This window comes from Hemiscyllium ocellatum, chromosome 23 (assembly GCF_020745735.1).
Source record: "Hemiscyllium ocellatum isolate sHemOce1 chromosome 23, sHemOce1.pat.X.cur, whole genome shotgun sequence".
Classification (NCBI taxonomy): domain Eukaryota; kingdom Metazoa; phylum Chordata; class Chondrichthyes; order Orectolobiformes; family Hemiscylliidae; genus Hemiscyllium; species Hemiscyllium ocellatum.
The window spans coordinates 38,628,139-38,653,759 of record NC_083423.1 but is presented as its reverse complement, the minus strand read 5'-3'; the positions used below and the strand labels follow the sequence as shown (position 1 = coordinate 38,653,759).

Sequence of the window (25,621 nt, the reverse complement as noted above, 5' to 3'; positions counted from 1 at the left end):
GGTACCTGGGAAACCATCGCCATCTCCAACCTGTCTGCCACCTTCAACACTATTGGACTTGAAGTTGAGGAAGGTGACCTTCACTTCATCTGGGCAGACATGTCTGGGCCCTCCAGCCTCCTACCCAAAACATGAAGACAACAGGTTCCAGCATAGGGTAGGCTGCCATGTTCCACAGTGGAAGGAGGAGAGAAATGGAAAAGAAGACTTTTTTTATCAGGGTACTTAGATGTTTCATTATCACACTTGTAGGTATATGTCCATTTCTTTCATTAGCCATTTGAGTGAATATTTTAAATGAAGATAGAGAGGCTAGCCATCTGTAGAGCACCACTATTTTCTAACCCAGTCAGAGTGATAGCTATCCTTTCCCTAGCACCCAAAATTACACGAAATGTTGTCAGAATTGAATGAGGGAGCAGCACGTGTTGTAAAGGCTTCCGTTTGTTGGTAACCTTTTTAATTAAACAGCACAAACCACACAGAAAAATCAATGTTAAACAGAATTTGCAGTTGGCATTAGGGAATGCTGGCCTCAGCTGCATCAAAACATTGGCGGCTTCACACATCTCAGTACTGCTGAATGACGTTCACAAAGAGGGCCTGTGTCTGTTGCCTTGGCTGATGCTGTTGTGCTGTAGGATGCCGAAAATGCAGTTATGTCTGAAGAACGTCCTCATGTTCTTGCTCTGCACATGCTGTGTCACTCGTGGATCTCCATCATCCATCTACAGCCTCAATGCAAACTCCAATCGTGTCTGCAGCAAAGATTCCAAGGATCAAGTGGCATTTTTTCTCTGGATGGCACCAGTGTAAAGCCCCAGACATGATGTGCATTAAAACCCTAGGTACAAGAACCATCCTATCACCCCCAGTGATCCTAAAGCAAAACAATGTTGCTTTGCAGATTTGTTGGACAACATCCAATGATGTTCATTGTTCTCCGGCATCTTCACTGTGTTATGAGGCAGCCAGAGCTGGAAGCTCCGTATTAAGGGGCAGTTTCAGCAGGTCAGGCAACATCCGAGGAGCAGGCGACTCAACATTTTGGGCTAAAGCCCTGAGGATTGCCAGAGACCAGGTACTTGCTCCAGCCCCAGCCAGGGCAGGGACACATGGTGTCATCTATTTGTAACTCCATCCAAAACCACAGGCAGACACAGGAACACCAAGTTTGTTGGATGCACTGAATAACTGACTCAAATGTTGGAGGAGTCCATATGTGCGAGAGGTTGATGCTGGTCTTGGGCTTCTAGATGTGTCCTCATCCATTCATGAAGCAGCCACAGCTTCTGTCTCTGGATCCACTGGGGGTGGTTCCAATGGGACTCTATGGGGAATATGACAATCAAAGTCGCTCCCCACTGATGGGGTCACTTAGTAGGCACAGCAAGACTGAACAACACCATCCGAATAGTAAGACATGGAGACCTCTTCAGTGCACTATTCAAGCCTTTTGGTGCACTTACAGGAGCAGATTGAAAGTGCCAGCAGTAGTGAGGACCCCATTCATATTGACGCGTTTAATGTTTGCAAATCGGCTTCTTACCTCTCCCGAGCAAGATTCATATTTCATCATTCAAAATTTATTGGTTTTTTTCCCTCATTTTTCTTATCATATTTTATAAACTGATTTGCTATTGTCCATGACATTGACAGGCTGGGAAGATAAAGCCAAAATTAACAATCATATGGCACGCCATAAATGTTCCCATGCACAGCCATTCTCGGCTGGTATAAAGGTAACGTTGGATTGGGAGGTGGTCACATGAAATCTGAAGCCACTGATTTGCTGCCATAAACTTGATACCAAGCTATTTCCCCAAGTTAGGTTTGTGCTGCCTGGCACTTCCCAGTGGGCAGCTGATTATTGCTGAAAACTGGGCCTATTCATCTCCTGGTCATGTGCTGACTGGGACTTTCAGACAGCATTTCAATTAGCTCCAGGTTTGTGTAGTGGGACTCAAAGCAGGAAGTAAAGGGCATAGTGCCTGAAAAATAGCACAAGATTCTCTGTTCCAATCTCTGAAGCTCTAGCGTTATGGTCTGGCAAATGTGGCTATTGTAAATTGTAGAAAAGTTTACCTGGCCTTTTCCCATTTGCCACCTCGCCTGGGGTGGCTGTTAATCAGTAAGTGTTAGAGGGCCTTTGAAGTCCTTGGCCTGCTGCTCCTGATTTAATGGTATGCCTGCGTCAGTGTCTTTAATTGATTGCGACTTTCAAAGTTGTGATGAGCTTGCCTAAAAAAAAACCCTTTTCACGGTTGGGACTCAAAACTAGCTTCCATATTCAGTCCCCGAACCCCTGATTGGAAAATCCAATCGAATAGATGGGTAATTTGGATGGAAAAGACTGAGCCTTGAGTTGGGATGAATGAATTTGCTCGATGGCAGAGAAGAATAGTTGAAAGAGATGTCAAATGTTGGTGTGTCCTTTTCTTAACTTTATAAAAGCATTTAAATGACTTAAATATATTCTTTTAAAACATCAGTTTACAATCTACTCACGCTAATAAAATGGTGACTTCGTTAATTGTTTAGCAGTGTGATGTTAATACTGTGTGTTTGGATGGTTTATTTAAACTTGACAAAAATCTGGATGGTCATTTTAGACCAGACCATGTTTTCAAATAGTTAGCCATATTATGAAATGTTTAGCTTTTGTCATGTTACTTGTATTAAATAAGTGTACATGTAATTAAAATTGTAGGAATTAGAAACCCGGGATTTTAAAGAAAAACGACATTGCATGCAAATGCAAAGTAGCATATTTCATCATGAGTTATTTTGAAGGTCAGACTCATATTTCCTATTTGTATCTCAAAATAGATGCAAAGCTAATGTAGCCAAAATAAAATGAATGGTTTTCTATGATTGGGAAATTATTGGTGAAACTATCATATAGAATTTGCAAATCATTTAGCATCTTGGATTTAGCATTTAGGATAAATCTTTCTAACTTTCACCAATTAACTGTAATTTTATTTTAGCCAGTTTCAGTTTGTAGTTCAACTGAAGAGATTTCTTAAATTATCTTTGACATTGTTTATATAACTATTTCCTCATCATTGGGGAAAATATCTGTGACTAACAGTAAAATTTCTGTTTAATAGGTTTCACTATTGAGAATAAACAGTCCTTTTTCACAGTTTGAAAACATCAAAAATAATGAGCCAACAGTGTTTTGTTGTGTGGTTTATTGAAAAACAGTGTCATTGTTTCTCTAATCAATACAAGGGAAGGTTCATTACATGAAATGAAATAGTTTGTACGATTTTTGTCATTTTTTTGGGAGGTATTACAAATTCAGGATTTGCTGGAGATATTTCTGGGTTTCCCAGCATTTCTATAAGTAGATTTAAGAACGCTCCCTAATCCATTTACCATCACTGTCAGTATATACAGTTAGAATCATAGAATCCCTACAGTGTGGGAGTAGACCATTCAACCCATCGAATCCATATCAACAATTCAAAGAGCATCCAGACCCACCCTCCTACCCGAACCTTGTAACTCTGCATTTTCCATGGCTAATTCACCTCACCTGCAGCTCTTTGGACATGGGAGGGAAAGCGCCTCTCTTGGATGAAACCCACGCAGGCAGTGGGAGAATGGGCAAACGTCACACAGATGGTCACCTGCGGTTGGAATTGAGCTGAGGGTCCCTGGTGCTGTGAGGCAGCAGTGCTAACCACTGAGCCACCGTGCTGCCCCTTTAGTATGGCTTAAGGAGATGTGACAATTAATGGTTACCTTGTGTGGACTATAACTTCACGTGTGTGTGATTCCCTAAACTTAGAAAGGACAAATTTGTTTCATATGTTTTTTGTGAAGCCATGCCAAATGTAAATAAACAACTTGTTGACTTCTGCAACTGTGACATGAACAGAATATCTGTCGTAAATCTCATCGACTTAGTTTTAATGCCAATACACCACTTAGGAGGATTGACTTTTATTTTTGGTTCAGGCTAGTTAAGTATTGATTTGATAAACATTTTTTGCTTGATGTGACAGCCATCTTAGATTGTACTGAGCTTTCATTTTGTCAATTAAGCTTAGAGCTCATTTCTCAGCTCTGTGTTTCCGTTACCTCGCTTTTGTTTCCCTATCTGGTGTTAGCCAGTGAAACAGCCAATTAAATCAGATACTGCTGTCTTGTGTGGCAACGCCATCTCAGTTTTCAATTGAAGTAATGACTTGCACTTAAGACTCAAATGTTTTCTATCATCTGAAGCCACAATGATCTGCAAAAAAGAAAAGTTATTACTTATTTTTCAGGGTGTATCATATCCTTGAAACATTCTTTCACATGAACATTTCTGCCTTTTCAAAACTGGACTGGGAAGCATGTTCATAGAATGAGGCCAGACATGAATGGTGGTGTCAAGGTTAGAGTGGTGCTGGAAAAGCACAGCAGGTCAGGCAGCATCTGAGGAGCAGGAAAATTGACATTTTTGGGCAAAAGCCCTTCATCAGGAATGAGGCTGGGAGCCTCGGGAATGGAGAAATAAATGCGAGGGGAATGGGGCTGGGGGGAAGGTAGCTGAGCATACAATAGGTGGATGGAGGTGGGGGTAAAGGTGATAGGTCGAAGAGGAGGGTGGAGCAGTTAGGTGGGAAGGAAGATTGACAGATGGGACAGGTCATGAGGACGGTGCTGAGCTGGAAGGTTCGAACTGGAGTAAGGTAGGGAGAAGGGGAAATGAGGAAACTGGTGAAGTTCACATGCCATGGGATTGAAGGGTCCCAAGTTGGAAGATAAGGCATTCTTCCTCCAGGAGTCAGCTGCTCAGGGAGTGATGATGGAGGACGCCCAGGACCTGTATGTCCTCGGCAGAGTGGGAGGGGAGTTGAAATGTTCAGCCACGGGGCGGTGGGGTCGATTGGTGCGGGTGCCCCAGAAATGTTCTCTGAAGCGCTCTGCGAGTAGGCGTCTAGTCTCCCAATGTAGAGGAGACCGCAACGGGAGCAATGGATATAGTAAATATTGTGTGGAAGCTTTGGATATGGAAGGCTCCTTTGGGGCCTTGGACGGAGGTGAGGGGGGAGATGTGAGTGCAGGTTTTGCAATTCCTGCGATGGCAGAGCAAGATGCCAGGAGGGGATGGTGAGTTGTTAGTGATGGCATGGATCTGACCAAGTAGTCACAGAGGAATGGTTTTTAAGGAAAGTGGGAGAAAAATATATCTCTGATGGTGGGGTTGTTTGTAGGTGGCGGTAATGGTGGAGGATGATGTGTTTTATGCGAAGGTTGGTGGGGTGGAAGGTGAGGAGTGGGGTGGGGGGTTCTGTCCTTGACGCAGTTGGTGGGGTGGGGTTCGAGGGCAGAGATACGGGAAGTGGATGAGACGTGCTGGAGGGCATCATCAACAATATGGAAGGGGAGATTGCGGCCTTTAAAGAAGGAGGCCATCTGGTGTGTTCTGTGGTGGAACTGGTCCTCCTGGGAGCAGATGTGGCGGAGGTGGAGGAATTGGGAATAAGGGAGGTAGGGTGGGAAGAGGTGTAATCCAGATAGCTGTGGGAGTCGGTGGGTTTGTAGAAAATGTCAGTGTTGAGTTGGTCATCGTTGATGGAGAGGTCCAAGAAGGGGAAGGAGTTGTCTGAGATGGTCCAGGTGAATTTAACATTGGGGTGGAATGTGTTGGTAACATTGATGAACTGTTCAACCTCCTCGTGGGAGCATGAGGTGTCGCCGATACGGTCATCAATGTAGCAGAGGGAAAGGTCTGGAGTGGTGCCGGTGTAACTCCGGAAGATGTAGCTGACAAAGAGACAGACATAACTGGGGTCCATGCTGATGTCCATGGCTACCTCTTTCTTCTGGAGGAAGTGGGTGGATTTGAAGGAAAAATTGTGGAGGGTGTGCTGGAATATAACAGTCAAAATAAATTCTACTTGGTTTGCTCAATGACCCTGTTCTTGGAGCAATACAGGTGGCCACGAGGTGGATGGAAGGGGGAGAGAAATCAGCCAAGTGCCAATCCCTATAACAGTTTGCTTTTGGTGTTGCCTTTCTTTCTGGGCATCTTTCTGATGAGAAAAGCTGATCATTTACATTTGGATTTCCACACTCAAGTCAAGGATTTCTCATCATAACTCATTCAAAACTACACATGATTCCATTATTCCCTAACCCCAAACTTGGATTTTTCGTCATTTTTTGACTAAGACAAAAAGCAATGGTCTAATGTTTAAAACCACCTTCCATGACACGTCAGTTGTATCAACTGAAATGATAAGTGCCTCTACGTAAAGGAGAGAGAGAAAGAATCAAAGGATCTGAACCATAGAAGGACTAGAGTTACTAGAATTGTCTGGAGAAAATGCAGTTCTGGAATTGTGCAGATTGCACCTTACTTCAGAGAAATGCTGTTAAGACGAGGATGCATTCAGGTGTTTGAGGTATCCCAGTGAATGGACATGTCTGAGTTGTGACCTTTAATGAGCTGCTAGTTGAAGCCCTTTTTAAAAGAAAGATTGATTCAGTGATTAAATGCTTTAAGAAACATCAAGAAACTGCAGAGTAATTGTTGTGTAGCACGGACACTGACCCTTCAGTCCAAATTGCCCATCCTGACCAGATAACTGAAATTAATCTAGTCCCATTTGGCACATATCCCTCTAAATTGTTCCTATTCATGGACCCAGTCTTTTGAAATGTTGTTAAATCCACCACTCTGGCAGCTCATTCTATACATGTTCCACCTTCTGTGTGAAAATGTCACCCCTTTGGTCCCTTTTAAATCTTTACCCCTGCACCTTAAGCTTATGCCCTCTAGTTTTGGACACCCCAAACCTGGAGAAAAAAAACCTTGGCTATTGACTCTATCCATGCCCCTCATGATTTTATAAATCTCTAAAAGGTCACGTTCAGGCTTTGTGTTATGAGGTTGAAGGTGTGTACTGTACTTTTAAGAGTCTGAATGCTGTCTTGAGCTGAGAGATTACAAGCACCTGTGTGTATGACAAGATGGTAGTCCCAGAGTGTGCTGGAAAATTCAAAGTATGTAACATTTGGCTGTGAAAGGATATGAGAGTTTTGGTTGCTGTTTTGACAATAATTCAAATTTAATTAAACAGTTTAAGTTATGCTCCAGGATACTAAAACCGAGTTGCATTTGAATTTATTGTTTTGCAAACATCGAACCAATAAGACGATCCACTGTTGGTGATCTAAAAATGCAGATATTTTGAAAATTGGAAATGGAACAACTGCCATCAAGAGAGACCCAAGAAATTAGGAAACACTCTATCAAATGTACCTTTCCATATGAAACTTATTCGCAGTAAAAAAAAGGTGACCCAGGGAATTCAGCGGCCAGAAGAGTGAAGTCACAAAAAATGATAGCGGTTATGTGGTTTTAAAATTAAGTTCATGTAATTTTACTAAGTGTCTTATTGGAACAGCATATTGTTTGTATCGAGTTGGAGGCAGGTAATAAGCAGTTAAGAGAAAGGGAGGCTTAGAGTTGTGAATAGTTGTTGTTTAATGTTCACTTTTAGAGTTACAAAAAATTGATGTTTCTTCAGTGGAATTTGGGAGTTGTCTGTCACTCATACTTTAACAGATTACAAGGCAAAGAGAGCTTTTCTGGATGTTTGGTTTAATGAACAGAATGGTTCACTGCCATGTCACAACAGATGTCCCAGGGATATAGCCTCAGCCTTTCCCTATAGCTCTAACCCTCCAATCCTGGCAATGTTCTTGTTAATCTTTTCTGAACCCTTTCATGTTTAACAACATCTTTCCTGTAGCAGGGACACCAGAACTGAGAGATTTTGGAGATGATTATAGAATGAGGCCGGACATGGATAGTGATGTGTTGGAGTGTAACTGTCAAAATAAATGGCTTTTTCTTCACTTTCTTCTTATTATACCTAGATGCAGAAAACATTTTGTGGAGAATATCAGACCTCTGTTTTAACATCAAGTTGCTTTGAAGGCTTCATATTGAGTATTTTTTGAGATACTTAACTTTTGAAGGATTGTGGAAAAGTTGAATTATTTCAAATTCTGTGGATGCCTGGATTGCTTTTAAAGATGTCTGTGGGGGAAGTGCACATTGGAATTTTTTTTTTGATTGATACTTCTGGGAAAACACATGATTTTGGCTATCATATCTCTGTGGTAATACTTTATTTATTCATTCATGAGAAAGTCAATATTTACTGTAAGCAGCTGCAAATGTGTTGCTGGTCAAAGCACAGCAGGCCAGGCAGCATCTCAGGAATAGAGAATTCGACGTTTCGAGCATAAGCCCTTCATCAGGAATAAGAGAGAGAGAGAGCCAAGCAGGCTAAGATAAAGGGTAGGGAGGAGGGACTAGGGGGAGGGGCGATGGAGGTGGGATAGGTGGAAGGAGGTCAAGGTGAGGGTGATAGGCCGGAGTGGGGTGGGGGCGGAGAGGTCAGGAAGAGGATTGCAGGTTAGGAGGGCGGTGCTGAGTTGAGGGAACCGACTGAGACAAGGTGGGGGGAGGGGAAATGAGGAAACTGGAGAAATCTGAATTCATACCTTGTGGTTGAAGGGTTCCCAGGCGGAAGATGAGGCGCTCCTCCTCCAGCCGTCGTGTTGCTGTGTTCTGCCGGTGGAGGAGTCCAAGGACCTGCATGTCCTCGGTGGAGTGGGAGGGAGAGTTAAAGTGTTGAGCCACGGGGTGATTGGGTTGGTTGGTTCGGGCGGCCCGGAGGTGTTCTCTGAAGCGTTCCGCAAGTAAGCGGCCTGTCTCCCCAATATAGAGGAGGCCACATCGGGCGCAGCGGATGCAATAGATGATGTGTGTGGAGGTACAGGTGAACTTGTGGCGGATATGGAAGGATCCCTTGGGGCCTTGGAGGGAAGTGAGTGTGGAGGTGTGGGCGCAAGTTTTACATTTCCTGCGGTTGCAGGGGAAGGTGCCGGGGGTGGAGGTTGGGTTGGTGGGGGGTGTGGATCTGACGAGGGAGTCACGAAGGGAGTGGTCCTTGCGGAACGCTGATAGGGGAGGGGAGGGAAATATATCCTTGGTGGTGGGGTCTGTTTGGAGGTGGCGGAAATGGCGGCGGATGATACGTTGTATGCGGAGGTTGGTGGGGTGGTAGGTGAGCCAACCTCCGCATACAACGTATCATCCGCCGCCATTTCCGCCACCTCCAAACAGACCCCACCACCAAGGATATATTTCCCTCCCCTCCCCTATCAGCGTTCCGCAAGGACCACTCCCTTCGTGACTCCCTCGTCAGATCCACACCCCCCACCAACCCAACCTCCACCCCCGGCACCTTCCCCTGCAACCGCAGGAAATGTAAAACTTGCGCCCACACCTCCACACTCACTTCCCTCCAAGGCCCCAAGGGATCCTTCCATATCCGCCACAAGTTCACCTGTACCTCCACACACATCATCTACTGCATCCGCTGCGCCCGATGTGGCCTCCTCTATATTGGGGAGACAGGCCGCTTACTTGCGGAACGCTTCAGAGAACACCTCCGGGCCGCCCGAACCAACCAACCCAATCACCCCGTGGCTCAACACTTTAACTCTCCCTCCCACTCCACCGAGGACATGCAGGTCCTTGGACTCCTCCACCGGCAGAACACAGCAACACGACGGCTGGAGGAGGAGCGCCTCATCTTCCGCCTGGGAACCCTTCAACCACAAGGTATGAATTCAGATTTCTCCAGTTTCCTCATTTCCCCTCCCCCCACCTTGTCTCAGTCGGTTCCCTCAACTCAGCACCGCCCTCCTAACCTGCAATCCTCTTCCTGACCTCTCCGCCCCCACCCCACTCCGGCCTATCACCCTCACCTTGACCTCCTTCCACCTATCCCACCTCCATCGCCCCTCCCCCTAGTCCCTCCTCCCTACCCTTTATCTTAGCCTGCTTGGCTCTCTCTCTCTCTTATTCCTGATGAAGGGCTTATGCTCGAAACGTCGAATTCTCTATTCCTGAGATGCTGCCTGGCCTGCTGTGCTTTGACCAGCAACACATTTGCAGCTGTGATCTCCAGCATCTGCAGACCTCATTTTTTACTCGAAGATTTACTGTAAGCAGCCTTCTTGAAACTTTTATTCATGTGATGATAAAGGAGCTCCCACAGTGTTGTTTGATAAGGAATTCCACACTTCTAACTTTGTGCTGCTGAAGCAATGGCTCCATATTTTGACGTTAAGACTGTGTGGGATGTGGAGGAGAACATGGAGGTTTGTGTGTTCCCATTTAACTGCTGCCCTTCCACCTTTGTAGTAGAGATTGTAGATTCACCAATGTTGGAGTGTTGGCAAGTTGCTGCATTTTGTATTTGGTCCTGGACCCAGCATCTGACCTGTACTTTCATTGCTTGGTCATGAGGACTTGTAGAATGTTGATGTTGGAAGTTTGAAAATGAGAATGCCATTGAATGTTAGAGGGAGTAAGGTGAACTTGTCGGGCTGAATATTTGAGTGACATGAATGTTACTTGTTATTTCCTACTAGTCCTCCTAATAGATTTGACCTTCTTCAGCAACATCCTTTTTCCCTTTTCACTTAACTTCGGTTTAAAATTTCCAGAATCTGTAGCTTTTGTGTTGAGAGATTCACTTCTGGGTTGGAATGATTAGAAAAATACTTGTCTTCATTTTGAAACATACCCTCAAAACTCAATTTTTAGATCAATTAAACAATAAAACAAACAGCTGTAGCCTTTCCTTTGTGCAGAGTGCTATGCTGTAGAATTATGTTAAATACAGATTCTTTTTGGTGTTTTTTTAAATAGCTAGTTCACTTCTTGGAAGGAACAATGACCATGAAAGTCTTCAGCTTTTCATGATGTATTTTTTAACATACAGATTGTCTTAAATTGTAAAGGCATCTCTTGCCAAGGTGAATAGTGATTTATGTGTGTTATGGTGATAAGGTGATCACTTCACACCTTTTTATAAACTGACAATTTACAGTATTTTCGAAAATTCCATTGAACCTCCCAGAGATTTCTGTTTATAATCCATTTAGGAGCCAGCCTTCTCTTTATAGATGGAAATCTAAATATTAGTAACTTCTTGTTAAAATCTATCAAAAGGACCTGAAAGATTTAGCCTCTAGTTTCAATCTGTGTGCAAACAAAGGCTTTGAGAGATCATCGAATAGCGTATTTGGAAATACTATGAAATTTCTTAAAGCTGTATTCCTATCTTTCATTATTAACTTATCAACCCAGTTACTTAGATTCAGACAGTAGATTGACTGACTGCTTTTAGAACTATGAATAGAATGAGGTACAATTTCCATGTTGCTGGTAATGATGAATCATTTCTTCTGGCATTGCATTTTTAGAGATTGAATTGAAACTTGCTGCACAGACAACTTTTGAATCTTTCTATATGCTAGTAATAAGCCAAACGACCTGTGAAACTTTGTGACTGGCTTAGACAGTTTGGAGAAAATTAAGTTTTGGGCAGAATTAAGACTTTTTCTGTCATTAAGTAACCAACAAATTCATGGAAATATTTCTTGTCATAGTACTATAGAACTGTTACAGTGCAGAAAAAGGCCATTCAGCCAATTGTGTCTGCATCACCTCTTCAAACCAGCATCATTACCTTGTGTCAATCTCCTGCTTTTCCCCTATACCTTTGTATGTTATTTCTGTCCAAATGATCATCCAATGCCCTCTTGAATGTCTAAATAGAAACTGCTTTCACCACACTTCCACTCAGTGAATTTTCATACTGTATCTACTTGCTGAGCGAAAGTGTTTTTTTTTCTCACAGCATGTTGCTTCTTTTGCACACCACTTTCAAATTTGTTTCCTCTTGTTCTTGTTCCCTTTATAACCATGAACTGCTTCCCCAGCTACTCTATCCAGCCTGCTCATGATTTTGAAAGCCTCAGTCAATTCTCTTTCCAGCTGTCTTCTGTCAAGGAGAACAGTCCCAACTTCTCCCATCTGTCTTCATGACTGAAACTTCTCATTTCTGAACCATTCTTTTAAATGGCCTCTGCACTCTCTCCAATACATTCCCATTTCTCGTGCAATGTCGCTCCCATATCTGTACACAATATTGTCTTCTACACATGCTTTAGACAAATTCAATGTTGCCTCCTTGCCATTCTTAATAAAGTTGAGAACACTGTCAGCTTTTAAACTGCTCTCTCCACTTGTCTCACCACCTTCAACAATCAATGCATATATACGTCCAGGCTGCCTCTACTTCTGCTCTCCCTTTTTAGAATCATACCCTCATTTTATATTGTCTTTCAAAGTTCTTCCTCCCCAAGTGTATCACCTCACACTTATTTACTTTGAAACTCAACTGATTTGTCAACGACCTTTCCTCACAAACCTGTTTATGTTTGATTAACATCAAGGAGATAAACTTTGTCAAGTTGCTATTAACCTTTGATTCCTGGCTGAATATTGTTTCTTGAATTTCTAAATATTCTTGCTAAATTCAGATTTGGTGTCAAATTTGAGTTAGCCCACTGAGCTCCATTGGGCCAGTTTGATATAAAGATAGGGTTGTGGGGAATGACCATTTAAGAAAGATTCTCCGAATGTAATTAGTCCTCTATATATTTCATGATTAGAGTGGTGCTGGAAAAGTACAGCAGGTCAGGCAGCATCTGAGGAGCACAAAAGTTGTTTCAGGCATCTGCAGTACCCACTTCCACCTTTAATATATTTCACACCCATCCCTGTTCCTTACTGTTATCAACTGTGGTTTGGCATAGCGAGCCATTCAGTTAAGGGGCAATTTAGTTATGAGGTATAAATGTAAGAGGTGTGCTTCAATCACTGCTAACTTCGTAATTGGCTAACAGGAAGTTTTTTGAACTTTTTAATAAAACTTGCAGCTCCTGAAAAATGATCCTGTCAAATAAGCTAAATTGTTCAAGTGAATATCTGCTATGTTGTAGTTAGATTATTTATTTGTAATGTTTCCCTATCCAAAGCTATTAGAATGTTCATCCTTTAAAACCATGTCTGATTATGTTCGATATAACACACTAGAATTCCTATTTTATGAAAGATGAGATTTCTGACCAGTAATCATCATCAATGCTCAAATACAATGAAGCTATCAATCGAATGTTAGAATGTATCCTTTGTGAATTAGTGAGCTTTGCAATCCTCTCACATTAATCTTAGTGTCTCCTTTTAGTATGTGCAGAAGCTTTCAACCCTGATGAGGAAGAAGAGGAAACAGAACCTCGGGTAAGCCACGCTATTTGGAAAATGTAAAGATGCAGCATGTGGATGAAAGCAAATAAACCACTTATTTTGAAGCAAAATATGGCCTCTATTCATCCAACCCTACACACTGTTGTCTTCTCTATTGGCAGCAACTCAGCAGACACTTTTGTGCAGTGGCTTATATGTAAAACAAAATCTGTTCTTATGTGGTTTGAGGGAGATATGTTCTTATGGTGAGCTGCAGGCTTGGGTCAGGATGTGCAAGGAGGAATAGTATAGCAGCTGTCTTGAAGTTGTAAACCATATACCTTTACATATGCTGCATACGTGTAGAACACATAAGTAAATTAAAAAGAAAGACCATTGAAGATAACAAGGATTGTGTTTTTACAGGAATATCATTTGGGAACTGTAGTTTTGGCTGATGTGATTTCTGACTGCCTTAAAGTCACACTGAAAACAAAGCATATGCATGTTCTTGCCTCAGTACAACAATGGACAGTAGAGGATGGTAGCTGGCTTTAATGAATGGCTCTCTGGACAATTGAGGCTTAGGGACAGTTAACTATTATACCCTCAGAAGAAGTGCAACAATTATGGCAAGTAATGGTTAAAAATCTGATTTTGAAGGTCTGTCAGTAAACCTGTTTGTTGTGCCATGTCCCAATTTTAATACATTGTGCTAATTACTTGGGAGAAGAACTGGCTTTTGTATCATGCTATTATCAACAGAGCCACGTCAGTCAGTTGAAACTTTGCTGAATAATTGGCCGAAATGTTGAGATTCTACACTGGTGGTTTAGAGTAGCTTTAGCTGCTGTTTCTTTTCAAATGTAATCAAGGTAACTAAGCCTTATATTCTAAAGCAAGTCATTAATTTAATGTTTGAATATTTGGTTAATGTTTGCACCCTTTGCAAGAGAAGGAATGAAGGAAGTGGAGAGAACAGATGGTAAATAGTTGCAAAAAGCACACTGTACTAATCAGGAGAGATGGGCGTTCTGAATGGTGTTTGGCAGTTTCCAGTGATGTAGAGAAGAGATCCCACCTTAAATGTCTTATTAATAACTTTCAACCTATACTGTCCTCTTGCCTGTTGAATAATAACTGACTGTTTTAATATGAACTTGTAGATTTATCTTTCTTCTGCATTGTAGGTTGTTCATCCCAAAACAGATGAACAAAGAAGAAGATTGCAAGATGCATGTAAAGACATTCTTCTTTTTAAGAATTTAGATCAGGTATGACTTTTATCAAAGTTTAGGCTTTATGAGAAATAAGCACACATTATTAAATTATTGTGAAGAAATGTAAACTTCCAGCTATTTGAAAGATTTTCTTCCATTGTACTGCAGAAGAAAATATTGTCCATGTATTTGATTTGATTTCTACCCTTTTAACTCTGCAAAAGAAGGACTGAAGTGAATATGGACTGAATGATAAGACCAGAAAAGGGTCCACCAAATGAATCCACCTTTTCTTTGCCTCACCTTTCCACTGACCTTCATTCCTTATTCTCCAACATTTCGTGTATTTCCTTCCTCGAGCTTCCGTCTCTAGGAATTTGCTTTACATCTCGGTTTGAATGAACCAGTTTTCTTGAACTTCCTTTTTCCTTGCAAATATGTTCCCTGGGTTTTGAATATTTAAGATAGAGGGCAGTTTGCCGCAAACATTTTCAGTTTCCATTGTTGCCTTGAAAAAGACCAGTAAGTCAGCCTAAGGAATCACTTTCTTAAAATAAATTGCAGGAACAAAGAGTGGTGATGAAATGTAGATTTACCTTGGATTGTTTGTAACCAAAGTAAGTTTTTTTTAACTAAAAGACCAACTTCTTAACTTAGGTTGCTGAATCTTTTTTCTGATTGGCTTTAACTAGCCAGAGTTGTAATTTAATGGCAAAGTTCATGAACTACTTGCATTCATTGACATTTTGAATATAATTTGAAACCATCTGTTCAGCTGCTCCTGCTTCTTTCACAGTTCTAGACTTGTTTCTTGCTAAAGTTTCTCCCTTATCCAGTCGTGCTGTCCGAGCTTATATTCATTCATAATGCCCTTATTCTAGACCACTGAATGGCGTACAAAACTGATTATCACATTTCACTCGGACATCTCATTCTTGCACCCATAAGTACACTGTCTCAGGCTTTAATTTGACATTTAACTGAGTTAAGAGTCAACTATATTGCTGTGTGTCTGGGATCACATGTCAGAATGGTGATTTCCTTCCCTAAAAATGTTAATAAACCAAATAAAATTTCATATTTCACAATCAATGATAGTTTAATGGATGTTATTACTGAGAAATTTATAGGATTTGAACTGATATACCCAGATTGTTAACCTGGATGTTGAATTACTAATCTAGTGATCAAAAGTGTATTTTTTTTTAATACACTGATTTTTTTTAATATTGTGGATTTTAAGCTACTTGTATATGGGTATTGATTTACTTCTGGTAAGAGGTTCAAAATTCATTTGTTCAGTCTGCAGGACCTGATCAGGTGTACCCGAGAACTCTGTGGGAAGCTAGAGAAGTGATTGCTGGGCCTCTTGCTGAGATATTTGTATCATCGATAGTCACAGGTGAGGTGCCGGAAGAGTGGAGGTTGGCAAACGTGGTTTAAGAAAGGCGGTAAAGACAAGCCAGGGAACTATAGACCGGTGAGCCTGACCTCAGTGTTGGGCAAGTTGTTGGAGAGAATCCTGAGGGACAGGATGTGCATGTCTTTGGAAAAGCAAGGACTGATTCAGGATAGTCAACATGGCTTTGTGCAAGGGAAATCATGTCTCACAAACTTGATTCAGTTTTTTGAAGAAGTAACAAAGAAGATTGATGAGGGCAGAGAAGCAGATGTGATCCATATGGACTTCAGTAAGGCATTTGACAAGGTACCCATGGGAGACTGATTAGCAAGCTTGGATCTCATGGAATACAGGGAGAACTAGCCATTTGGATACAGAACTGGCTCAAAGATAGAAGACAGAGGGTGGAGGTGGAGGGTTGTTTTTCAGACTGGAGGCCTGTGACCAGTGGAGTGCCACAAGGATCAGTGCTTTTTGTCATTTACATAAATGATTTGGATGTGAGCATAAGAGGTACAGTTAGTAAGTTTGCAGATGACACCAAAATTGGAGGTGTAGTGGACAGCGAAGAAGGTTACCTCAGATTACAACAGGATCTGGGCCAGCCAACGTGCTGAGAAGTGGCAGATGGAGTTTAATTTAGATAAACGCGAGGTGCTGCATTTTGGGAAAGCAAATCTTAGCAGGACTTATACACTTAATGATAAGGTCCTAGGGAGTGTTGCTAAACAAAGAGACCTTGGAGTCCAGGTTCATAGGTCCTTGAAAGTGGAGTCACAGGTAGATAGGATAGTGAAGAAGGCATTTGGTATGGTTTCCTTTATTGGTCAGAGTATTGAGTATAGGAGTTGGGAGGTCATGTTGCAGCTGTACAGGACATTGGTTGGGCCACTGTTGGAATATTGCGTGCAATTCTGGTCTCCTTCCTATTGGAAAGATGTTGTGAAACTTGAAAGGATTCAGAAAAGATTTACAAGGATGTTGCCAGGGTTGGAGGATCTGAGCTACAGGGAGAGGCTGAACAGGCTGGGGCTGTTTTCCCTTGTGCGTCAGAGGCTGAAGGGTGACCTTATAGAGGTTTATAGAATTATGAGGGGCATGGTTAGGATGAATAGACAAAGTATTTTCTGTGGGTTCGGGGAGTCCAGAACTAGAGGGCATAGGTTTAGGGTGAGTGGGGAAAGATATAAAAGAGATCTAAGGGGCAACTTTTTCACACAGAGAGTGATACGTCTATGGAATGAGCTGCCAGAGGAAGTGGTGGAGGCTGGAACAATTGCACCATTTAAGAGGCATTTGGATGGGTATATGAATAGGAAGGGTTTGGAGGGATATGGGCCGGGTGCTGGCAGGTGGGACTAGATTGGATTGGGATATCTGGTCGGCATGGACAGGTTGGACTGAAGGCTCTGTTTCCATGCTGTACATCTCTATGACTCTGACTTTATGAATAGAAACCTGACTTTTGAACCATATGTATTGGGGAACAGGTGACTACAAGGCCCTCCTGGAGTGTAAATGGAAGTTTGTTTGTACTGTGGGTGTTTAGGCCATTAGAACACTAAGCCATTAGCTGTTGTAGAATCTAGGGTGAGCAAGGTTGAAACAAAGAATGAGTTCAAAGGCTTCTGAATTGAGTTTGAAGGAAACCTGACGAGGGTCACATACAAATGTAATTTCTCTTAGAGAAGGCAATTGTCCAGAGCAGCATTCCAAGGAGTAAGAGAATCGACGATTGGATAGGAAAAAAATTTATCTGGATTTTGATTAACTGTAAAATAATGGTGTTGGGGAATAGATGAGACTTTGTTTTGCAGTGTTTTGAAATTTTCACACTGTTATGATTTGATACTTTGGTTTACTTTTTCGTGTAATAAACATCCATCTTCTGTTTTATTGCTAACGTCAAATCTGCTGCTTTGTGTGTTTATGCTTCAGTGAAAGACTGCCACATTAAATTAATCTTAAAAAAGGTAAAATATGATCCATCGAACCAGATTTTATTCTGGCTTTTGACTTGTCCTGTGGTACCATCAGCTTGAATCATAATACTAACCAGCAACTTAGCTTTCTTCAGTTATTTTGAAGGAGAGGTCCTTCAGAATCCCAAAGTGAAATGAAGTACATTAAGATATGATTAACTGTAGAATATTGGACAGATACCCAAGAGGAAATTTTGAACGTACTTGAAAAAAGTAAGCAAATGGATAGTTAGCCTGGCTCAGAGGACTTGCCTACTCGTGCAACACTTTTACCTCAGTCTTCTCACAAATAGCCATCAATCAGAAAGTTTAACTTCATTTCTTTTTCTACAGATGCTGCTGAATGGGTATTTCCAGCACTTTGTTTTTTTAGTAGCTAATTGTTACATTGATAGGACCTTTGGATTTGCAAGTACTTGATGAATTTCTGTCATATTTATAAATGTGAAGTCATAAGAAAACTATAGAATCATGTCAAACAGGGACTTGTTAAAGCACCACCTTTGGTATTTGACTAGAGGTCCAAAGTTTTATTGTTAGATCAACTGCTGTCTTTGTGTTATTGATGAACATGGTATTTGGAGAATAAGTCTGTTCCCTGTTGAAGACTTAATGGGGAAATTTGATTTTTCTTTTCTGGCCACTGGAAACTGGACAGGCTGTTAACATTGCTTGGGCACTTACCTGGAGCCTTCACGTTTATCTTATCTTTGTCTCTTGTTCTCACTCTTGCACTCGCTTGTGCTCTCTCTCCCCCTCTTTCTCTCCTCCCACCAAAGCGGTGCAGGTAGGCAGTGTATGATTGGGTGCTATGCTCAACATTCTCCCGCCTACCCTAGTTAATACTTAACTGTGATAGATGCAGTGTCAGGTCACTCACTTTCTTATGGACTACTTGAAGCCATGTGACCAATTGATGGCCATTTGGTGGCATCATCCTGCCACACGTGATAAAATTGAGAAGTTGATCAAACTGCAAAACAAAACTCTTTTCTGATCACTCTTTATAAGCAACGTTCAATATTGAACTCGTGTTTGATTTATATTTGGTTTGTCAGGCTTGGCATATTTTGGAGATAGCTGGTAAGAAAACTTGGCTGTATTTTTCATTATGCGATTGTGAAATACATCTTCCTGAGATATGCAAGAGCTTTTGACAAATGAGGATGCGAAGTAAAGGTGAAAACATTTTCTGGCTATTAAACTACTAACATTGCTCATTGTATGTGTGTAAAGCAGAATGGTAACAAAGGACCCCCATAATATTTATAATAACATGTCAAAAAAAAACTCCCTCATCCAAAATAAATGAATTTGACTCCGTTACCATTGCTTTTGATAAGTCATAGAGCATGACAGGTAAAGCAACAATAGAATCTCTTATTAACTCATTCGAGAATCCACATGAAGTTGATTATTTCAGGATACTAGTTTTTTTCAAGAAGTAACAGGAAACAGATCAAGCAGGACCTGAAGATGGGTACCTGTGTTTTAAAATGTGTATGAGAAGGTGCCACTCCAAATGCTCTTGCACAATATAAGAACTCCTGGTGTAGGGGGCAGTAGAGTACCATGAAAAGAGGATTATTAAAGTGATCGCACATAGATGAAGAGTAAATGGGCAGTTCAAAAGCCAAATGCAGCAAATGGTGAAAATCTGAAATTCGAACAAGAGAAAGGCTGAAAAAATTAAGGCTCCGTCTGTTGAATGAAAAGTGATCATAGTGAGACATGAAAGATTCTGAGTGGCCATTAATCGAGTGGCTATTGGGAGCATGTTTCCATTTGTGGAGGAGACGATAATTAAGAGATACACTTTCTAAGATGGAGATGAAGAGACTTTTTTTTCCATTCCCATCCGTTGTTCTCTTGAAGTTCTGTTCCCCCACAAGCAGCGAAGGATGTGTCATCGAACATGTTTAAGGATAAATTAGTTTATTTTATTCAATAGATAAGGGAGTCAGGGAGGGGCAAACAAGAAAGTAGAGTTGAGATTACAACCAGATCAGTCATGTAGGGGGAGGTGTGAAGGCCATTTGAACTCCTGCTCCCAAGTTCACTGTTGATATGAGTCCAGGCTATACAGTACAAAATCAGTTCAAAGATTGAATCACTGTGGAGGCAAAGAAATATGCAAAGGTTTGAAAGAATATTGGGATTATAGCTTCCACAAGCACGCATTTGTCATCCTTAATTTAGATTGCTCTTTAAATCACAACTGTGACTCAATTCGAGCACTCTGATTGGTCCTGAAGGTGTGGGAGCCTACTCCAAATAATTAAACATAGAATCTAGGTTGACATTTCAGTGCAATACTGAGGAAATCGTGTACTGTTGGATATGCCATTCTCTGGAGAGGATGATAAAATGTTGACTTATCTGTTTGCTTGGGAAAACCAAAAGCTACAGTTTGGGCATGTGTTGGAGTGTTATCCCGGTGTTCTGACAATGGTCGTTATTCAACCAGCGTCACCAAATAGACCATTAGTCATTTTTGTGCTGGTCATTTGCATTTGATGCAGTCAAATTGGTTGAATATCAAAATGTGTTTTATGGCTGTAAAAGATGTTATGTAAATACAACTTCATTTGTTTTACATTTCCCTAGCGACTAGCATTTGTAGCCCTTTTGACAAGAGAGTGAAAAGTTTATCTGTTTTCTCATAGATCACAATTCAAACCTGTTCAGTTTAGTGGATATAATGTTGACCTATTAGATGTTAGAATAACATCCAATACACAAGAGAGGATGTCAAGTTGTCAGCCTTTTTTTTTCAAGACCAGGACTACATCAGGCATCGCCAACTGCAGCTCATTTCTCTATGAATTGTTGTCATAAATGAATTTGTTTGCAGAAATTAATCGTTGCTTGCAGAACCAGAGTACTTTTTGTGTCTTTTTATTGCTTGTCACCCTGCTTTTCTAAAAGTATTAACCACTTTGAGAGTGTGGTTCCATGGAGGTACGTTGCACTTTATTCATGTCTGAACATGTGTTCAGGATTTGGGAGCAATTTGGCTCTGAGTTATTCTGCTCGTATCTGGGCGCTTTCATAAAGGTTGGTGGATGGCAATGGCAATGGCAATCAGGACAAGGAACTCTGATCTTTTCACAAACCCAGAGATGTAAATGACAATTTGTAGTGTTGCTATTTCGGATCAAATCTACAATTTTTATATCCTGCGTGTGTGTGTGTATATATATATTATATATATAAAATATATAATATTGCAAAAGCATTCCAAATTTTGAGCATGTTCATCTCCTGCTATATATCGCAGCCTGTGTACCAAAGTAAAATTTTGTTTTTTTTTCATTTTATAAATTATTTGCAAATGTAATAAGCTATGGTAGTGGTTTCAGTGTATGGTGATCTCTGTCTTTTACAGGAAGAAATGTTTCAACTGTTGGATGCCATGTTTGAAATGCATGTCAAAGTTGGTGAACATGTTATTGATCAAGGGGATGATGGTGATAACTTCTATGTTATCGAAAGGTAAAAGTTTTATAAATTCTACTTGTCATTTCAAATGCAGTTTATGTATGTTATTGAAGAAAGTGTAACATTTAACATTCTGCAGATATATTTTCTCACCAGGATATAGACATCATTTGATAAGCATGGATCCATGTCACAAATTCCAGTGGTCTACAGTAAAAATGTTATCAAGTTTAGCATTGTTGGCTACCCTTTGCAATTTTGTCATCTCGATAGTTAATTAAACAATAGCTTGCAGAGGCTCATGAATAACCCATTATTTTGTGCACTGAATGCTATGATCTATTTTATATTGGGACAGACTTCTGCAAGATAGAAGGCATAAGACTCAAAGCAAATGTTTTCTGAGATAAAGAGATGATTTTTCCTTAATTTATTTATTCATTATTTATTTTTCCTTAAAGAGTTTTCTTAGCGATGCGTCTAGTTCTTGTCATTCCTTATAACATTTAAGTATAAAAATGTAAATTTGTGAATCATTTAGATTTATGATTTTAAAACTAACTGACCCAGGCTATAATTACCTTGAACAAAAATAAAACATATTCACTGGGACTCTTCAGCCTGTGTCTTTTTTATGGCTGACTCTCCTCTGGATATTGATTATCCAGAGTGTAAAAAGACATACATTTCAATTATGTGCAGTGGAACCTCAATTATCTGAATTTTGGATTATCCAAGCAAGATCACAAGTTCCAGATGCTTGTTAAACTGTTATCGGCATTCAATTATCCGAACAAAATACTCCCCGCCCGTGTCCTTCGGATAATCGAGATTCCTCTGTGATCTGTGTCTAGTTTAGTTAAGCCCCCTGCTGGCTGCTTTGAATGTGCATAATTCAAACACTGCTCTGCAACCTACTTTGGAATGCATTCAGTATCTTCCTCAAAATTGGCATAACTTTGTAAAGTGCACTTTCCTGCTTGGGATGTATCCAGGAAATATTTGATCAATATCCATGGGTTTTGTATCTCTGAGAATTGACTCTTTATGAACTGGATATAATAGCTTAACCTAAATAGCTCTTGAGTCTCAAAATGTTTTAATTCCCTTAACCCCAACATATAACATTAACCGAGTATTTACTTTAGCAGAATGTGTTATTAAAAAATCCAAATGCAATGCAAAATTTCATGTTAGGTTGGAGCACATAATGTTTACCATTAATGATTTTTTTTTGAGGGAGCAATCTAACCTTAGGCTCCTAGTGACTTACAGTTGGGTGAAAGTTGGAACATGAACTTATCATAATTCTGATGCTGCTAATTTGTAATTCCTTTCAGGTATCTGTCATTATATAAATCCTCCTTAAAATTGGCTTATAAATCTGTTAGCATCTTAAATTTGAGAACTGTAATATTCAATTGGCTGTTAGATCACAATAAGTATCATATTATTTTAGAGTATAATTTGCAATCCTAAACCAGATTAGTCATTGGTAATAAAGAAATTCATCCTCATCTCAGACTGAAATGGCCTACCCTGTGTCCTTAAATTGTGACCTTGGTTCTGGACTCCTCAGTCATCAGGAACAACTTTTCTGCATTTACCCAATCAAATGCTGTTAGAATTTTGTAGGTTTCTATGAGATCCCCTTCATTCTGCTAAACTTCTAATATAGTACAAACTGATCCATTCTGTCATATGTCAGTTCTACCATGCCAGGAATCAGTCTGGTATGGCTTTGTTATACTTCCTCCATTGCTAGAACATGCTTCTTCAGATAAAACCAAAACTGCATACAGTACCCCATGTGTGGTCTCGCCAAGGTCCTGCACAATTACAGCAAGAAATTCCTGCTTCTGTATTCAAATCCTTTTGCTATGAAAAACAAAATACCATTTGCTGCCTTCACCTCCTGCTGCACCTACATTCTTACTCTTACAACTGGTGTATAAGGACACCCGGATCTCATTACACCTTTCCTTTTCCCAATGTATCACCATTCAGATTATAATCTGCTTTCCTGTTTTTGTTATCAAAGTGGACAACCTCTCACTTATCAACCTTTATTGTATCTGCCATGCATTTGCCCACTTACTCAACTTGTCCAAATCTGACTGAACAATCCCTGCGTTCTCCCACCAAACTCTGTGTTGTCTACACACTTGGAAATATTGCATTTAGTTCCCTCTTCTAAATCATGTAACATTTATTTTAAGTAGTTGGGGTCCAAGCACTGATCACTGTAGTACGCCATTCATCACTTACTGCTTCTCCGACAGTGACCCATTTATTCCTACTCTTTGTTTCTTGTCTACCAACCAGTTCTCTATCCATGTCAAATCCCATGTATTTTAAATGTACATGTCAATCTCTTATGTAAGACCTTGTGAAAGGCCTTCTGAATGTCCAAATAATCCACGTTCTCTAGTTTCCCTTGACCAACTTCACTAGTTAGAGATTTCCAGTGGCTTTGTCAAGCATGATTCCTCTGATAAGTTCACGTGGATTCTGTCCAATTCTGTCACTGTTTTCCCAAGTGTTCAGCTATTAGTTTGATTATAATGGTGTCATGTATTTTTTTCCTACTGCAGATGTCAGGCTGGCAAGACCATAATTCCCTGTTTTCTCTGTCTCCCCTTTTATTAATTAGTAGGGAGACATTGCTAGACTCTAATCTATAAAAATTGTTCAGAGTTGACAATCTTGAAAGATGACCATAATGCATCCAATACTTCTAGGGCTATTTCTTTCAGTACTCCTGAGATGTAGAATTTGGGCCCTGGGGATTAGTAGAGTTAAACTTTTATTTTCAACATTTTCTTTCCTATATCCAGAAGTGCTCTTAAGCACAACTGAGTTTGTTTTCTCCACCTCTCCTCCTCCCCCCCCAGCATCCATGCTTTTTTAATTCATTAATCACCACCAGTAAATCACTCATTTTCTAATTGATTAAATTTACAAGCACAGCACATTAAGGGCAATGCAGACCATTAATGGAGAAGGAGAGGTAAGAAGGTCCTAAATCAAAATGTCATGGAAGGAGAGAGAAAGTACTCTAGTCCCTACAGTGCTCACCTGTCAGTGAATGCATCGAGAGTATTAGTTGACATGGTGTGCTCCCTCACCAAGGACAGGCAGGCATGAACTCAGCCATAGAACAGGGGCAGACAGTAGGCTGGTTTGATCCCCTCCATAGATTTTATATTTTTTTAATGAGCCTATTCAGAAGCATTACGATACATTTTTGGGGGTTTAGGTGGGACTTGAACCCAAGCCTTCTGGCTCAGTGGTCAGGACACTAACAGTGCAGCACAAGAACCCTGCCTTTACGATTTTAGTTTTTTTTAATTTAACCAGAATTGCTCGTATTTACAACTGACTTTTCTCCCATCATCAAATCACCTGCGATTTTCTTTTCATCTGTCCGTCACTATCAGTAAATCGTCTATGTTTTTTAACTGATGAATTTACATGTAAATCCATTCAGGCCATTGCAGACCATCAAACATGAGGGAGAGTTAGGGAAGGGATTTTTTAAGACTTCAGATATTTTCCAATCAGCCTGTTCAGAAATATTAATACTCACTTCAGCAGGTGGGACTTGAGTCCAGGCCTCCTGATCCGGTGATAAGGATACTACAACTGCCTTACAAGACCCCTCCCTTTTAAGGTTTTTTAATTTTCTCATTTGTATCCAGAAGTGCTCCCCTTTTAAGATTTTGCAATCAGTTTGTATATTCTCAGCAATCCTACTCTTGTAGTCTGTTTTCCTTTGTCTTATCTGTGATCAGTGACTCTGAGATTTATGGGTTGGAGAATGCTGCCATTAATTCTCTGCCCTTGACTGGGTTCAGGGGTCTAATCAGTCATAGAGGATCAGCCATTATTGAGTGTTAACGAGAAGAAGCCAATATGTTAAACAAGATTGTAGCTTATTGCAGGGTAGCAATTATGCACAAATTAAGTTATTTTGTTAAACATCATCACAGGTCTCCTTAAAATGTTAGTAATATAGGTCTATACTCCATGAGAACTTAAGGTGTTCTCCCATAATCCTACCCAACACGAGATGACATTATCAGATTGGGTGCATTATGTAGTAACCCTTCAGAGAAACATAACATGATACAACAATGACTCTTTGCTTAAATGACACTGTAATTATCTAATGGACTTTGAATCGATAATTCATGTCAAACAGACATGGGTATTTTTATTTTAAATTTGCCTCTCTTTCCTGGTCTGGACTTTGCACTTGCTGGAGGCACGTGCATTCGCCAGATCCCATGGGAGGCAACTCTTGTGGGGTTTCTCTGCCTCTGCTGTCCAATTAAGCATGGCTGCTGGGGCTTTGAGACTACCTGCCCAATCAGAGGGCTTGAAGCTTTAGAAGGGCAGCTGTTTCACCAGGATGACTGGGGGTTACTGCTGCAAGTTGAGAAATTGT

General features: G+C 40.6%; 1 protein-coding gene across 2 annotated transcripts in view; it reads left to right on the top strand.

Annotated features, from left to right (window-relative positions):
- LOC132826747 (cAMP-dependent protein kinase type II-beta regulatory subunit) overlaps window positions 1-25,621 on the top strand; it is a 122,666-nt gene that overhangs the window by 62,906 nt on the left and 34,139 nt on the right. For both annotated transcript variants that reach the window (XM_060842902.1, XM_060842901.1), the window contains 3 exons: window positions 13,128-13,180; window positions 14,317-14,400; window positions 21,119-21,225. In XM_060842902.1, coding sequence (XP_060698885.1) covers window positions 13,128-13,180; window positions 14,317-14,400; window positions 21,119-21,225 — 244 coding nt within the window. The remainder of the gene's footprint in view (window positions 1-13,127; window positions 13,181-14,316; window positions 14,401-21,118; window positions 21,226-25,621) is intronic.